The sequence below is a fragment of the Archocentrus centrarchus genome, chromosome 17 (assembly GCF_007364275.1).
Source record: "Archocentrus centrarchus isolate MPI-CPG fArcCen1 chromosome 17, fArcCen1, whole genome shotgun sequence".
In the NCBI taxonomy this organism is placed as follows: Eukaryota; Metazoa; Chordata; class Actinopteri; order Cichliformes; family Cichlidae; genus Archocentrus; species Archocentrus centrarchus.
The window spans coordinates 10,097,897-10,115,535 of record NC_044362.1 but is presented as its reverse complement, the minus strand read 5'-3'; the positions used below and the strand labels follow the sequence as shown (position 1 = coordinate 10,115,535).

At 40.7% G+C, this 17,639-nt stretch overlaps 2 protein-coding genes across 3 annotated transcripts; one reads left to right on the top strand and one right to left on the bottom strand.

Annotated features, from left to right (window-relative positions):
- The first annotated feature begins 6,069 nt into the window (after positions 1 to 6,069).
- Positions 6,070 to 8,116, top strand: LOC115796114 (leucine-rich repeat-containing protein 19-like). Its single transcript, XM_030752369.1, has 3 exons — positions 6,070 to 6,148; positions 6,679 to 6,812; positions 6,972 to 8,116. Exons 2-3 carry the CDS (start codon positions 6,692 to 6,694, stop codon positions 7,358 to 7,360), a joined length of 510 nt encoding a protein of 169 aa, XP_030608229.1. The 5' UTR covers positions 6,070 to 6,148; positions 6,679 to 6,691; the 3' UTR covers positions 7,361 to 8,116.
- Positions 8,074 to 9,765, bottom strand: tmem125b (transmembrane protein 125b). 2 transcript variants are annotated; one of them, XM_030752367.1, is made up of 2 exons: positions 9,307 to 9,765; positions 8,074 to 9,173 (listed from the first exon to the last, which is right to left on the bottom strand). In XM_030752367.1, the coding sequence occupies exon 2, from the start codon at positions 9,141 to 9,143 to the stop codon at positions 8,439 to 8,441; it is 705 nt and encodes a 234-aa protein (XP_030608227.1). In that variant the 5' UTR covers positions 9,144 to 9,173; positions 9,307 to 9,765; the 3' UTR covers positions 8,074 to 8,438. The 2 variants fall into 2 exon arrangements, with proteins under 2 accessions (XP_030608227.1, XP_030608226.1); XM_030752366.1 differs by having other exon boundaries at positions 9,311 to 9,765.
- Positions 9,766 to 17,639: the final 7,874 nt, after the last annotated feature.

The window sequence follows — 17,639 nt, the reverse complement described above, 5'->3', positions numbered from 1 at the left end:
TTTGTGTCTGCCTGCTACATTTTACTCAGGGACCGAGGGATTTGTGGGGGTGAGACATTCCCACCACAAAACAAAACAGCACAGTTGACTTTTCAAATCTTTAAAATGACTTGTGTTTACACTCTCTGGACAAGCAACCTCAAGCAAACCCCCTTTGTGATGACTGGAGGCGGGCTTGGATTGTTGGGCATCTCTTATTCTGACACTGGATTTAATGGTTCATGTTTTGTGTCCTGCTGGCAGCCCGATGCTTTTAATCATGGCCACCATGTTTCTAACATTTAGCCTGGCGAATGTGAACCAGTGAAGACTGAACCAGTCAGCTTGTAGTCTTACATAAACAAAACCTCTTTTATTTTGATAAATCTGTAAGGCAGAAGATGAGCTGAGGGTGCTCTGATTCAAAATGCTGAACCCGAATGCAATAGCAAGGTGCTACATCAGCGAATCACATGCAAGCATGCGTTCCTGATGGAGACTAGATTTCGACTAATAAACTGTGATCTTTGTGGCATAAAATCAATGAACTGATGATGGGAACACATTTTTAGCTGTAAAAGCTTGTCTTGTTTTGTTCATACTGTGAAAAGCCTTGAACTTCATGTGTGTGCTACTGAAATGGCACTTTGCAGCTGTATTTAATAGATGACATTAAGCAACACTCTCCCCCAAAGCAGTCTCATGTGCTTGGGAACCTGTCCTAAAACAATGAAGGTGGTTCTGAATGTACCTTTCATTGTAACAGCGCCCTCTGGTGGCCTTAATAATTATGAATGAATGAAAGAAGAAAGTCCTTGGAGGAAGGGGGTCAGGGTGGATGGATGGGCTGACAAAAGGTTTTACTTTCAAATGGTCCTAAGAAGTTATTTTCTTTTAAGCACTAGTCCGTGACCTCAACTAAAAGATGTGTGTCAAAAGATATCTATTTTGATCTAACCCCATTTTCTCCTCACACACCTGACCAAGTTGCTTCTGTGCCTCAATCTAACCAAATCAAGCTGAAAAACATCTGTGATCAAAGTTTTTCAGGACAAACTCAAAGCTTTCTGACCACCATGTCGTTTAGTTAAGAACACTTTGTCAGTCTTTTCTTTTTTAATACAAAGATTGTATTCTATTCTCAGCAGATGGAAAACATGATGGTGCAGACAGCAAACGTTATACAAACACAGTCAATTTTGATCAGTTTCAGTATTGCTTATCACTTCAGCTTTCAAGCTTTTGTGTGAAGAGTTCTGAACTGTTTCAGTGCTGCTGTTTTGTGAAGTCGCTAAAAGTCTGTGCTCAGTATCTATGAGATAATCAGCTCTTTAAGTGCACTTGTTTCTTTTTCTGAATCTGAAAATTGATTCTAAATTAATGCAAAATGTCTCATGTTTGTGGTTTGCTTGTGTTTTTGTTTTTTTTTTAAAATATGGGTACTGACCTGAGCTTTCATTTTTGTTGTGAACATTTTGCTATTTTCTCCAATAAAATGTGCTCCAAAAATGAAAAAAAGAATTAAAGTATAACAGAAGAGGCCTCCTTTAACAAACTTGTGTTTTTGCCCGAATGCAAGTATGCAAGCTCTGTTCTTTAACATTCATTTACATTTCAAAGGATGAAAGAGGAAAGCAGGACGTTTGCTCAGTTTTGTCCACATATGTTTAATTGCAGTGGTGTTCAAAATGCTTTACATGCTGTTCTTGAAAGAGCATCAATAAAACCTGAATAAAAAAACCCACAACATTATGTTTAATGCAGAGTTGGTCCCTGATCAACTGCTCTCTTCAGACCGCTCATATCTTTTGCATCGTGAACACGATTTACAAGCACAAAATGGAAATTATTCATAGAAATTAGATCTTAAAATAACAGCACTTGTGACTCTGTCAGTCTCTTTTGATTTTCTTAGGTAAATTTTTTAGCACAAATACACTTTCCAAAGAAACACATAAACATGCTCAGCACCTGTGACAATGAGGCATTTTTCTGGCACGCTTTCTAGATTTCAGGTTGCTTTGGTGGTTGGAGAGTTTAAGAGACAAAGATCAGAACAGTCAGTGAGACTTAAAGTTTGACAGTTTTGTTACTGGCTTTTGGCTTCTTCTCATCTTGTCTCTGCAGAGAGGCAGTCTTTGAAAGCCAGCGGGAGTGACGACAAGCCCTTTTTGATCATCGTGCTCTGCAGTTCAAAGAGTTAGGCAGTCTGGTTATTAACCTTATTTGGGTTGTAAATAAAAGTATACTTCCATAACAGCCATCAATTACTGGTTCCAGCATCCCGTAGGTGTTTAAACACCAAAGACATTTCGCTCAGCTTTGAGTGTAATGACGAAGGCTATAAATGGTTGACATGTTAGATTCTTTTTGCAGTCTAATTGCACACATATCTGAGTGAGTAATGCATTCCTGTGATAGAGAACAAGCCGACTTTTAGGACCTTCATTAGCACCTACTTGCTTTAGACTCAAAGATGTATTCAAACCGACTGCTTTTGCTTTGGAGGGGTGATGTGCAAAAAACTGCTAAACGGCAACTGGACAACTGTGGGAGCAGGCCAATCAAACCTGCTGGTTTAAATGGGTGCAATGGGAGCAAAATAGATGGATGGATGATATACTGATACGAAAAAAGCTTGCTAGTTGATAAAGTAAGTATAAGTAAGTAACCTTCCACAAATTATTAACAGAGGACTTTTCACACATGCCTGAAAAATCAGCATGCCAGTATTCTTCCCCTCAATCATGTCTTTGTTTTCAGACATTAATAATATTTTGCAGTATAATAGTTGTCTCTAGTAAAAGCAGTAGGATCTTCAAAAGTTATCTAATTTGGATGATCTTATTCACAGCTATGCAAATAGACTCCTAGGAGTGTTGCACTAAAAGGAATCTCTAAATGTGAACAATATGTACGGGCCTGAAGATTGTGTGAACACCTAAAGGCACCAGAAGACCACCACAGACGGCATTAGGCTCCATGAAATCTGTTCAAATCCTCGCTAAAGGCTTGGAATCTGAGTTTCTGAAGGTAAGGCATGACTGCGTTTAATCAATTGGCTGAATCCTCTCTGCATTAAAGTCTAGTGCTCAGGAGTCAGAGAGATCTATTAACAGAAACAGAATGTGACATTCATGATTGTGTATGTATGTATTAGATCACTTTGGTGCGTTCTCACATCAGAAACATCATTCTCAGTACTCTTAATGCAGTCCTCAAATCAGTAACACATACTTTGCTACTAAAGATATTTGTTATTGTGTTGATGCACTTCTCATATGGATCTCACAACTCATCAGAACACTTTATACTTCCATCAGTCAGAACTGGATCTCTTATTTTCCTGCATCCTGTCCAGCACTGCATTAGCGTTTTCAGTCAGATTACTGTCAGTGGTAACAGTCAAACTGCCCTTCATTTGAAACATAAAAACATGTTCTCAGAGGAGGTTTAGTTGAAACAAATAGAAATACAGTACTGGTCAAAGGTTTGGGTTAGTATATTACTTCCACTTTCCCAGGCTGTCAAACTCAATGCTGACTTCATCACTTCTAATCCAATCATCTTTCTGCTCGCCTCCCTTCAGCCAATCAGCCTCTGCTCAGCATGCTTTAAATAGCACTGCTCATCTGTCACTCTCCCTTTCAGACTCATTCTGTAACCCACCACTTCTGCATACCTTGTTTGTAATGCGTGGTCGACTGAGTTACTGCTGCCTTGCTATCAGCTCAAAGTAGTCTGGTCTGGCCATTTTCCTCTGACCTCTGACATCAACAAGGTATTCTGACCCAGAGAACTGCCGCTCTCTGGATATTTTCTCTTTTTCAGACCATTCTCTGTAAACCCAGCAGTTTCTGAGACACTCAGACCAAGAACAACGTCACTTTCACTCACCTTTCTTCCTGACGCTGGGTTTGAACTTCAGAAGGCCATCTTGACCACATCTACATTCCTAAATGCCTTGAATAGCTTTACATAGTTTCACAAGTATCATTTTGCTTTTCTCCATTTCAGCAATTTTCTAAAGTTTCAAATAAATTCTTCACATTTCATTTTTGTGTCTGAACATTTTTACAGTTCGGTTTCCAAATTCAGTACGGGTTTGATAAAAGTGTATAACCATTTGGTGTCTTCAAACAGTGGTGAAAGGTTTTTATTCATTGATCAGAGCTGAAGTGACTAACTTTACATTTTTTTGACATGTAAAAAAATGTTTTAGTGTCTTTTGCATTGGTGGGTCTGTGACGTGAAAAATGCCTCAACTTAAAGAACTGCATTACAGTTTTTCTTGCACCAAAGCAAGAAAAACTGTAACATGAGGAGTCCTCCATTGAGTCCACAGTTACGCATGGCCATGTTCCTCCACTAGCCCATAACAATGAACTAAGCACCGGCATTAGAAAGGGCCCTTTGTGTTTTTTCCTACACGCTTTCAAGCTGGTTTTCAGCTAACGCTTCACAGTGCAAATGGATAATGACCCAAAGTGTACCACAAAAGCAACCCAAGAGTTTCTCAAGGTGAGAAAGCATGCTTTTATTAAATACAAAACTGAATGCAGTTGTGCCTCAAGCGCAGCCACAAACAAGCAGCAGCTGAAGGTGGCTGCAGGAAAAGCCCAGCAGATCAAGGTTTAAATCAGATTACAATGAAATGAAATTAAGTGAATACTTGTCTGTTTATGCCTTTCATTTTCTACGTAAATCCAGCTCAGTATTTTAAAATGCTGGGAAGAGAGCATACACTGCCTCAACCACAGGTAGGACCCAAATAAAATAATAATCATGCTGGGCAAGAGCTTCCGATAAAACCTGAAATTTACAAAACAGCCACAAGGAGAGACTTTTAATAAAATCCCAAGATGAAAGTGGAAAATTTTGGCTGGTGCTGATTAAGAAGAAAAAAAAAATAAATGAAGAAAAAAGTAACATTCATTAAAGATGAAAGAACTCCTGACATAAAGCTGATACAAGCAAAGAAGCGGGTTAAGAATCGCTGTGCGCTTTGAGCGTGTCACTTTGAAGCAGGTCCTGTGTAGGGCCACTTTCCACGCTTTGAAGAAGCTGTTTCTGTACTCACGACTGCCTTTTCAGAATTTGAATTTGAAGGGTGTATTTCATGTATCATTATAGCACCTTGAGGTGCCTGTTGTAGCGAATTGGTGCGATATAATTAAAATTGAATAGATTTTTTTTTTTTCAGAAAAAGGGACAGCATTTTAGTAGAACGCATTTTAAGTGCTTCTCAACTCTTTGCACTTTGGTGCATGATGCCAGGGTAACCTGGGGTATGAACCTGCCCTCCCATCAGATTAGAGATGTTACTTTGTCTTGGGAAGCAGATCAACTGTGACAGCTCACACGCACCACAGCGCTTAACGATTCAGCACTGGCCTCTGTTTTATTACTTGTGCACCACAATAATTCTGGGTATCTAGATTAAATCATGAGGAGCTGATAACAAATGATGCATCCTTATGAATGGCTTAACAGAAAATATTGCATATTTTCCACCTCCTCCTCCACAACACAATGAAAGTGACGTCTCCAGTGATAATAACCCAATTATTGAACAACATTCAAAGGAGCAATTTTCTGTACAAAGAGATATTTTAAGTGCATTTTGCGCTCGTTTTTAATATTGACTGTTTTTATGTGGCACCCTTGTCACAGAATGATTGTGAGCTGACACAGACGACCCCTCCGCACAGAGCTCTGAAGGCGTCTTTGTTTCACATGTCTGATTGCAGTGATTACAGTGCCACTATCTGGCCCAAGAGCACAGATGCATCAGTGCAACTATCCTTTTACTCATTAACTCTCTTTGTTTCTCGCCAGCAAATTCTTAACACTTCCAATGGCAGTAGAAGTTTTGAAAGAGGAAATGATTTCAAGTAAAAACAAAGATAGGTTTTATTCCACTCAGGGCCTGAAAAAGGGATTCATAAAGGCCTTTTAGATGTAAGAAAACATAAAAAACATAAACCTGATGAAGTTACTCATTAACATCTGTCTTGAGGATATGGTGCAAGCAGGGTAACATTATGGCCCCTCTTCCAACCTTTGCCCAGCCAGTCTCTTTATTGTTTTTGAAGCAGCGGAAGAGGAAGACGAAAACTCAAACCAAGAAAACAAAAAAACCACACCTGCTCAATCAGTGTTGGCACAGGTAAGGACTTTTAGATATATCTTTGTGTGTTTTGTAGTTTGTCTCAGATGACAGTTGGGCTACTGTGGCTGCCTGGATAATGTAAGTGACACTATGGTGCGAGAGTGGGTATGTTGTGGTCATATGACTTCAGCGAAACAGCTGCTGTGCTCTGACCTGCATTACAAAGTAAAGCAAGTTTATATTTGGAAAGAAACCATACCGCTGAGACGATGTTAATGATATCACACTGGATATACATACATCTGCTTTCCTGGGTTAATGAGAGTGCGTTTATTTTTAGTTTGAATATAATTAGTGAGCACTTAAGGTCAATAAAAATTCCTCTGGTCGCTGATCGAGGCTGATAGGCCAACTCCTTAACATCATGTGACTGTGTGAAAGAGAACTTCAATTCTTTTAAATTTTATTTTGTAATTGAGGTCAATTAATTTGCCGTCTTGTCTTTCTGGTGTCACATGGTATTTATTGTATGAATGTATGAATGATGATCACAATCCTGGTTAAATCTATCACATTTGTTTCTGTAGATTTTGCACAGAGATGGGTCAGTGGAGCTGCGGCATCTTTTTGGTGCTTTTTCTGTGTGAAGTCGCACATGCTGCTACTACATCAGAGGTTGGAGGTCACAAAGGCACCCAGAGACGTCTTCTGATACAGAACAGTACTAACAGCAGTCAAAGTGAAAGTAACAAAATTAACAATTACCTTTAATTTCACCTTTATGTGTGTTTAATATTCTGCCACACTTAATTTATAGGAAACATTCTGGATTCTGTCTTTATCGTTAGATTGAGATATATTTTTTCCTGCCTCTTATCAGGGACAGCCGACTCAGATGGGAGCTCAAAGTCAGTGGAATGGTCCTATCTGGCTGCAGCACTGGGCACAGTCCTCACCCTTTCACTCCTCATCGTGTTGGCTGTTAAGTTTCGCCTTTTACATCGCTTTCTGGCCAGCTACAGACACTCCCTGCTCCAGGAGTCTGATGGGGTGAGCCAGTACGGTCAAGAGGACATGTCTTTCCCCAACAACGTGTCAGGTCGAATAGGAGCCGTCAGAGGGACTCGGAGTGGGCTGGACGATGACGACGATGGCTTCATTGAGGACAACTACATCCAGACGAGTGAGAAGCACATGCCAGAAAGAGAGGATGAGGAGATAGAGGGGACAGATGACAGCGATGACGACCTTCAGTTCACGATAGGCTGATTAGATCAATTTATCCAAAATAACTGCTTAGCAGCTAAAAACAAAAAAATCATTTTTTATAGAGATTTTAAATGACAGTTGATTAAAACCTTCCTCCCTTGTGAGCCCTTAAAAAAAGGCAGACCTATAAACTTCTCAGGAAATAGGAAATCAGAATTTCTTTCTTTTTTTAGTCTGCTCACATTGCCTGTTTTACAACCCCTTAGATTTATTTTGTGACTCCTGACCTGGGCCCTGACCTACTTACTGATAGAGTCAGTGAAGGGAAAGAATCTGAACACTCGAGTTTTTTTTATCCACAGAAACTTCACAGTCTGAGCCACGCAACCTTTCTGACCACAGCCTCCTTCAGTAGACAGATGGCCGACCTGAAGAATATTCATATTAAACCGATTCAAAGTTGACCTTCCTGGTGTTGCGCTGACTTCTACAATGTTGACGACTCTTTTGCTTTTTGATTTGATTCTGTGTAGAAATTGTATATCCTGCTAAATGAGAAGAAAAATCAGCAGATGTTAATCATTCGCATTTAAGTTACCTGAATTAATTTTTTTGCTATTATTACATTTTGGCTAAGTGTTAACACCAAAGAGTTAAAACACCTTCACACTCGCACAACTGAATGTTTGTCTGTGTATGTGAAATTATTTTTTGAGCATTCACTTCTTTAATAAAGTCAATTTAACTTTAATTAAAACACAGAAATGTTTTGATTTGATGTGAGATTTACTCTTTATTTACAACTATAACCACTCAGACACAGTAAAAATGAGTGCATTCAGACAAAGGAGGGAAATATTCGCCTATCAAACTACTGAGCCATTGTTGGCAGCAGTCTATTGTTCTTGTGGAAATTATGTGACTGTATTGTAGTGATGATCAGCACTCAGCAGGCAGTTTTTATGATGATGGCAAACAACAAAGAGATTGCAAAAAAATGAAATCTGTGTCTTGAATAGGATTTTGACACAACCTCCCCAGTTCCTGTCTTTTGTTATTTTTACTATTTGTTCCTTTAACTGAACCCATTTCATCCAGGCTTTCCTCTCAGATACTCTTCTTCTCTGATCAAGTCCTTTCAGATCAGGCTCGTCCTGCTCGATGAGGTCTCTCTCCTGGCTTGACTCATTTGTCCTCCAGAAACACTGAACACACAGGCAGCTTGACTCTGTGTCGCCCTTGCTCTCCTCATTCTCATCCTCCTCCTCCTCCTCTGCTCCCTTCTTCTTTTGATGTACACCAGCGCACTGTAGCCCACTACAGCTAACGCCATGCCCGTTCCTGCAGCCGTCAGCACCAGACCAGAAACCAACATTTCTCTGCTGTCGTGACCTTGGCTGCCGACGGTGGCCACAAAGATCAGCACCGTCCCGCACAGCATGACTGCCAGCCCTACGGCTAAAATCAGCGCGGGGTCAGCCCTCCCACCACTTTTCAACTGGTCGATCCGACGCCGGCTGCGCACACAGTTCATGTCCTGGATGGCAGAGCTGATGAGCTGCTTGAGTAGAACGGTGAGGGCCAAGAGGCAGAGAGTGGTACCCACACCTAGGCGCCATTCCCCAGATAGGCTTGTGGTGGTGGAGAGGAGGCCCACGCCACCAAGGCCCAGACCCAGTATGAGGGCAACTGAGGCACAGTAGCACAACAAGGAGTGCTGTGGGTCTCTGAACCACCACAGTTCAACTTGATCTTCGAGGATACGCCGTTGTATAAGGCTAGGGTCCAGGTAGAGGCTTGAGGACCGATGTATGGGGTAGTAAAACGTCTGCATATCAGGCATGGCACAGCGCAGTCAGATCCAGGGCGACACCTTAAACAATTGTGGAGAACATGGGTAGATTGTCAGAATATTTTAAGAGAATTCAAGCTTCCAAAAGTACAAGTAACTTTTCTATTTCTGATGACTGTATAAGAGAATATTCAGCTCCTTTAAAAACACTTACTCACTTGTGCTAGATGAGCGTCTTGTGTTGCTGTTCATCCATCTGCATCCCATCTGACAACCTCAGACAAGTCAGTGTGAAAGACTCCACGGTTGTTTGGTTTTGTTGTGTCATTCTACAGAGAAAGTGATCTCTGTCTTGAGCAAAAAAAAAAAAAAAATCCAGCTAAGAGGAAAAACTTCCAGTAGTCAAGTACTGTAGATGCCAGAAGTATCCTGGATCAAACTGGAGGCAGAAAATCTGGGAAGCAGGGGCTCCCACAGAGTTAAACTCATAGCAAGCAGAGAAGCACTGGTAGTTACGTAGCTCATGCATGTGTCTTTTCATCAAGGCTTCATCCCTGCAGCGACTGTACTTGTGCCACAGATCGATAATCCATGTCCTCTTTGCACCCCTGTGCCAGGCAGAACAGACACCAACCTCTCCTCTCATCACACGGGACCAACATCTTGTCAAGTTAAGCGGGAAAAAGACTGGTCACAATAGCAGTGTTGGATCATGGTTTGGATAGAGATTGACGACACTGTCCACCGCGCTCCACCGCAGACAATGGGCTGACCGATGAACACAATGACTGCGCTGCAGAAAGCGGGTGGTGGTGTGTGGGGGACGTGGATGGGTGTTGCGTTGCTGCTGTGGAGGGTTGAGTGATGTCAGTGTGTACTGATAATGGTGTTTCTGTGATCCCAGGGATAGCGTCACTCACACACTGGGCTGGATGGGCCTCATTGAATAGTGTATCTCCTCGGTGAGGTGCTAACTAACCTGGGCCTTCTCATCTGTTTCCTACACACCTGGCAATGCTGAACAGCCATGTGCTTTGTTTAATACACAAAGTAAAGTGTACAAGTTGTGCTTTTATTTAGGTGGCTAAATGAGTAGTCTAGATGTATGTTAATTACTGAGCTTTACTGGTGCTCTTAGGTCAGTTTTAACCTTTGGATTGAGCTGGGGTAGCGAGACTTTTCCAGTTTTTGCTAAGCTGTCTCCTGGTTCTGGTTTCACATTTAAGTGACAGATGTTAAAGTGCTATCAGTATTCTCCCCTACCGCTTGACAAAACTATGCAAATGTTCATTTCATAGCCAAACACCTCAACTTATATTTCTTTCCCAGAAAAATGGCACAGGAGGAGCCAATAAATCCTGCTGAAAAAATCCCCCTGTTTAAATGCGGTGCAGTGTAGTGGTGTATTCTGATGCAGGTACAATTATTATAATTAAATTAAATTAAACTGTTTTTTTTTTCCAGTTGTTCCAGTGTAATGATCTAGCTTTCATGTGTGTTCACTCACTGACAAGTGGTTGGGGCTGGCATAGAGCCACTGAAGGGAACACTGATGACCAGGGGACAAGTATAGATTGAACCAAAGTCGAATCAATATGAATTATGTAGGGAAAATAAACCAACAGTTTGTTGGTGCTACCATACTGACCCTTAATTTACTAAAATTATTCTTGGATCATTTTTATTTTATATGATTGTAAAATATAAATAAACCAGCAGTTGGGTGGGAAAGATAATTGTTTATTCAACATTTACATTCATATATTAATTTGCTTACAATATAAACCTGTAAGAGAACACATTTGACATGCTTTTGGAAGCTTGTGTGTGTAATTTGAGTCATGGTGGTGAAGACTGGCTGTCACTGACTGTATTTATAATGCTTTCATCCATAGAAACATGTCACAAATTTACACAGATGAGCCTATGAGCCCTTCTCTTAGCCTCTGATAGACCAGTCAGCCTCATGACCAAAGCACTGAGATCAATAAATAAAATCCACTTTCTCCCCCTAGTGGACAATATTATAAACAATGAGCAACTGAGGAACTGGAGGGATGGCTGCTCACATATACAGTCGTGGTAAAAAGACAGTACGGCCTCTCTCACTTCTAAAGTTTTACATTTCAGGACCCTACCAGGTCTTAAAATGAGGTAAATAAAACCTCAGATGAACAAAAAAACATGGCGTATTAGATTCAACTTATTGTCATTGTGCGCACAAGGCACACAACGAAATGATCGTTCCAGATCACTCATCCAGAGACGAGCATCTGCAGTCACGCAGCCAGAGACCGGCGCTACCGTTAGGCAATGTGGTTTAAGTGTCTTGCCCAAGGACACAATGCAGTGCAGGGAGTCGAACCTGCAACCTTCCAGCTGCAAGGCGAGCGCCTACCCACTGCGCCACTCCCATGATATTACACTGTAACAAAAGCTAAAACAAAAATGCCAAAGCAGTGCGTGAAAAACTAAGCACATCCCATGATTCAGTAGCTTGTAGAACCACCTTTAGCAGCAATAGTTTTTTTTCTGTATGACTTTATCAGCCTCTCACACTGATGTGGAGAAATTTTGGCCCAGTCTTCTTTACATCATCGCTTTAGTTCATTGATGCACTGATGCGAGGCTCTCTTAAGGTTGAGGTCTGGACCAGTGCAACACCTTGATTCTTTTTCAGTCATTCTGTTGTAGATTTGCTGCTGTGCCTGGGATCATTGTCCTGATGCATGACCCAGTTAGGCCAAGCTTTAGATGTCAGACAGATGGCCTCACATTTGACTCTAGAATACTTTGGTATACAGAAGAGTTCCTGTTTGACTCAAAGACTGCATGGTGTTTAGGCCCTGTGGCTGCAAAACAACCCACATCATCACCCCTGCAGTACTACGGTTGACAGTTGGTATTTTTGCTGATATGCTATTTTCTACAAACGTGCATCTCCACTTTGGTCTCATCTGTCCAAAGGACATCGTTCCAGAAATCTTGTGGTTTGTTCAGATGCAGCTTTGCAAACCTAAGCCATGCTGTCATGTTCTTTTAGAGAGGAGAGGCTTTCTCCTGGCAACCCTTCCAAACAACCCATACATGTTCAGTCTTTTTTCTAATTGTACTGTCATGATCTTTAACATTTAACATGCTAACTGAGGCCTGTAGAGCTCTTGGGATTTTTGCAATTTCTCTGAACATTGCATGGTTTGTCTGTGAATAATCTTTTTCACAGCAGAATGATGGATTTAAGATTGTTTGAAGATGGCCTTATAATCCTTCCCAGATTGGTGGGCAGCAACAATTACTTCTTTAAGGTCATCGTTGATGTCTTTCCTTCTTGGCATTGTGTTATCACACACAAGACCAGTAAACTGCCCAAACTTCTGCTTTTATAGAGGTGCTCACACTTGCTGATGATCAGTTAATCAAATGCATTTGATTAGAAGCACCTGGTTGCTACTTTCCATCTTAATTCCTATGGAAGCAGTGAGGGTGTACTGGGTGTCATTTTTCATACCCTGCTTCTGCATTTTTGCTAAATGAATAATGATACTGTGCAACAGGTCATATTTTGTAGTTCATCTGAGGTTGTATTTATGTAATTTGTACTTTTCATTAACTGTGACTGTATCGCTGTAAGAGAGCTAGCACTTAAGGTCTATATGGCCTTGCGCTCTTGAGTGACTGCTCTATCTACCAGTAGCTTGTGTTGTGCTGCTCTGGTGTTTCTGCTATTTCCTTTCTGGTCCCCGCTCATATATTGTGCCATGTGCCTGTTCATCTTAGCTGCTATGATGCCTGACAGGAGCTTCCATGTTGGGCTGAGGCAGGGGGTGAGGGGGTTGGGGGGGTATACACAGTAATAACAGAAAATCACTCACAATTATGCATAGTTACATATTTATATGAATGTATTTATTTGTATAAAAAAGTGAATTAAAACTGGTCAAGTCAAGTTTATATAGCACATTTAACACAACAACAGTTGACCAAAGTGCTGTAGATAAATTTAGAATTTAGAATCAATTTAGGACCAAATCATTGTACTGGTGATAGGAGGTGTTTAGTTTGTGATATTACTCATTACTCTGACCTAAATTTACTGCTCTTGTATTGAAATTTGTGTCCCAGTGGCAAGTGGGTCACCTATTGGTATTAGCAGTTTACATATGACTGCGTAGTATTGGCAATTTATAGCCAACAGCCTTTGTTGTTTATGTTTTTTGAATCAAATTTTCAAGGAAATATATATCACTTTCTCTTGTATTTTGATGACAGTGAAGCCAGGCTTCTAGCCAGGAAAATTTCACAAGCCAGCGCTATCAGTTGACCGGGGGAAAAGGGGGGGGGGGGGGGGGGGGGGGGGGGTGGGATTTTCTGGTTTTTAAATGGGCTGCAGCACTCTTGACTTTGGGACCCACTGCCTTAGATGGTTCAGTGGTTCAGTTTATTCTCCTGGTTTCTGTGTCTCTCCACCTCTTCAAGTGGTTAGCCAAGACTGTGAGTCTTTGCTTAGCCTCAGGTATGGACAGATTGCTGTACTTCTTAGGCACCCTTCTCTTCATCATTCCTTTCTGCAGCTTTGTCAGCTGGCCAACCTCCTTCTGTGCTGCATTGATCTTGCCCTCTAGTCTTCATCTCCATGGAGGGTACTGCTCCTTGTGGCTGTTGTTTATCAAGCTCCCAGGCCTCTGGTAGGGGAACCAAGCTTGAAGGACAAAGACTCGCAGGGCGAGTGGGGAATATTTTATATCTGATGTCAATAGAGATGATTCACTAATCTGTCCCCACTCAGTGTGATTTATCCACAAGCTAACAATTAATATACTTGTGCAGCCATTTAAATACAGCCACTGGGCAGGATATACAGTATTGATTCACAATAATTACTCTCAATGTTAATTAGGCTTGTAGATTTGATGAAACCGTCATGTAGTCATAGTTGCTTGAAAAAGTGTCTCTTTGTTTTGAATAATCTCCACTGAGGAATGTAATAACTAGCTACAGCAATTAAGCCAGCAATCAGGCAAAACATGAAAATATTTGTACCAGTCATTGTGACAGGTTGATATGTATTTGGCACATTTCTGTACAGCTGGTAAATGCGTATTTGCTTCTGCTTGTTTTCTATCTGTTCTGCCCTGTGACAGAATAGCTTCAGTCATTTACCTGCTGTTCTGGGAATGACTCCAAAATTCACCAGGCTCAGAATGACAAAAACAGAACGTTGGAAACTGATGGACAAATCGATGAACAGATGTATGAAAAAAAATGCTTCATTTTAAATTCTTCACCATAAAATACACTGACGAGCCACAACATTAACACCACATGCTTAATATTGGGCCATCCTCATGCTACCAAAGCAGCCATGATGTTTGAGGAGCCTCATTGGATCAAGCTTGTTCCCGTGTATCGCTTGATCAGAGTGAGTTTGGATGCCGGCGCTCAGTATTAAGTGCAGAAACTGCTCAGTTCACGTCACCTGTCTGTGGGTCTAATGGTGAGGTTAATCAGTGTATGCTGTGTGATTCTGCTTTTCATGTATTACTGAAGGGAGCATTTAAGGTTTAAGCTGTGCATATCTTTGTATTCAGCATCACTGTACAATTGTTATTTGAGAAGTTATTAGAAAAAAAAAATAGCACTACGTATAAACCTGTTCATTGCAGGTCATTCTCAAACGCTCTTGAAGATCAAAGCTACATATTTAGAAAAAAATGGCATCATCCAAATTCTTTATAAATTAGCAGAAAACTATCTAAAAGTTACGCTGCAACAGTTGTAAATTCAGTTCAATTCAACCAGTTTTATTTATGTAGCACCAAACCGCAACAAACAGTTGCCTCAAGGCACTTCATATTGTAAGGTAAAAACTATACAATTCAACTTTTTATTCACATATTATACAGTATGCTTGTTTTTTTTTTTTAAAGGAAAACACATCTGCCTCTGTTTACTGAAATCTTACAGACAGGCCTTCAGTCAATTATTTTGTGGCAATCTAAAAAATATAACTTGTGCTATTTGTTACTATAATGCTGCTACAGTACAGTCATACACAATAGATGCGCTTCTTTAAAGACTGTAATGTTGTTGAGGAAAAAGCTCAACCTGCAGGTGGCAGCATCCTCCATGTTTGGACACCAGCCTGCTGCTACAACACTGCATATGGATTTGGATCAAGGGTGTCAAACTCATTGTAGTTAATGGGCCATCATGTCATTCTCAAGTATGTTGGCCCATTGCCCCCCCAGTTATTATTTTCAGGGCTTATTAACACTGATGCACTATTCTATCTTCTTTTAAAACATATATATATTTTTTTAATTTCCAACATCTAAAAACTACAGAGCGATAAATTGATAAATAAAATGACTCTTACATCTCCTCTGCCTTTCAAATAAAGGAGAAATGCACAAAAATGCTTAAAAGCATATTTCATTGGAGCAATTATTTAGTCTTTAAATCTGGGAGGTTTATTCTGTGTGTGGAGGAGGGAGAAATTTAGCTTGGAGACTTGAAAAAGGATCTCAGTGTAGGGTTAAGATTCGAGTGAGGAGGCTGTGCTGTAGTGTTAGGCAAAGACCGTGGCCTCTGTAAAATCCTGCAAACAGTTCCTTGTTCTTGCGCTCATTTTGCTGACAGGGACAACATCAGCCAGTGAGGATGAACTAATCTCACAGTTGCAGACCACTGAGTTAGACAAACAGCATCTCTGTTCCACTTTCCCCTTACAGGCTGATGAAAGGTAGGAGACAACAAGAGCAAACGCGAGTCTCTCATCGCTCAACAGCAGCTGCTGAGGTGTTCTTGAGCAAGATACTTATATTTAATTGCTTGAGTGCTCAGAGGCCATCAGTGGATAGTTGCACTGTAACCAAACCATGAAGTCTGTCAGTGCCAGATGCTGCAGCTGAGTGAATGTACAGCAGAAAACTGGGGGGAAAAAAAATGTAATGCTTGCAAAGCAAATGTCCCCAAAAGGTTAATTAAATAAAAAATCGAACCAGAGCCACATTATTCACTGAAATGCAGCTCACACGTGGAGCTGTAGATTTCTTAAAACCTTCATTGTAAGAGAGGATGATGGAAGGGCCAATTTCTTGACAACTGATGACACACCAAGACTCACACAAACCTTTACAATACTGAGTATTTTGATGCTGCTTACAAAATTATTCACCATGAGAAAAATCAAATAACCAATAATTATCTGTCACAAGACATGAGTGATAGGGTTAACATTTTATACAGACATCCTCAGAGGATAAGTTCAACTTTGATGAAACCCTGACATTTTATCTTGTGCCACAAGCAGGTCAAAGTCTTCAGGTATCCAGTAACAAATCTTTACAGCTTTTTTAATAAAAATACAACAATCAGGCACAACATTATGACCACCTGCCTGATATTGTGTTGGTCCCCCTTTTCTTGCCAAACCAGCCTTGACCCATAGAGGCACGGACGCCACTTCATCTGCACCAAGATCTGCACCAGATCCTTTAAGTCCTGTAAGTTGCGAGGTGGGGATCCATGGATCTGACTTGTTTGTCCAGCACATCCCATGATGACGACATAATCAGTGTTATTAACTTCACCACTGTGGTCAGAATGATGTTCTTGAGTGGTGTAAGTTGACCAGGCCTCATGAGATGATACATCCTTTTGTTGATGTGAAAAGTGAAGCAAATGCAGGAGCGCCTTAAGCCTCCTGATGGTGAGTGGAGGGTAACTGCTGTGGCGGATCGTAAGCCTGTGAGAAAAGAACCGTACTGCTCCCTTTCACGTGTCCTTGGTTTTTAGGTCAGTTCCACCCACTTGTCAGTGAAGTCCAGCATCAAAAAACAAGATGTCGTTGGGAAAAAGTTCAGGCGCAGCTTTAGGCGAAGAACGTCGGTCAACCCTTCAGGCTTTAACAAAATCAGTGCAGACACAGATATACACACATTTATATATCTATAAACATATTTAGCCTATATCTGTCCCTGATACTCAGGCTCCACTCTGAATTAATTGCGATAATGTGGTGCTCCCCGCATCTAGCAACATGTAATTAAAGCTTGTTATTTGATTAACACTGTAACACATTTGATTTCTCTTCTTCCAGTTTTTATTAATTTTTAAATTTTTTAATAGTTCTTTGTGTTGAGAGCTTATAAGCAAATACCAGCCTGCTAACATGCTAAAGATAGGCTAAACTAAGACCTCATGCATTAAGGTGAGCAAAGGTCACAAAACTTTCCTTTAAGATGTTACAGTCTCACAAAACTCATCGCACAGCTGTAGCTTCTTGGTGTTGTTTTCCTTTAAATAAACATAAAGGTCAACTGAGCTAGCATCTGAATGAGGGCACAACAAAATGACTGTGTTTGTAAAACACAAGAGTTGCTTCCATATCATAGCATAGTATTACATGAAGTGGATGAAGGAAATGCACAGTACATTGTGTAACGCCCACAGGCCACACAAAAAGTTACTTATAGTCAGAGATGTTTGAAAAATGAGGCCAGAGCAGGAAAAAACAAAACAAAACCGTGGCACGTGTTAAGACAT

Coding starts and splice junctions, on each gene's coding strand:
- LOC115796114 (XM_030752369.1), top strand. CDS start 6,692: ATGGGTCAGTGGAGCTGCGGCATCTTTTTGGTGCTTTTTCTGTGTGAA. Junction 6,813..6,971: donor ACGTCTTCTGATACAGAACA/GTACTAACAGCA, acceptor GCCTCTTATCAG/GGACAGCCGACTCAGATGGG.
- tmem125b (XM_030752367.1), bottom strand. CDS start 9,143: ATGCCTGATATGCAGACGTTTTACTACCCCATACATCGGTCCTCAAGC.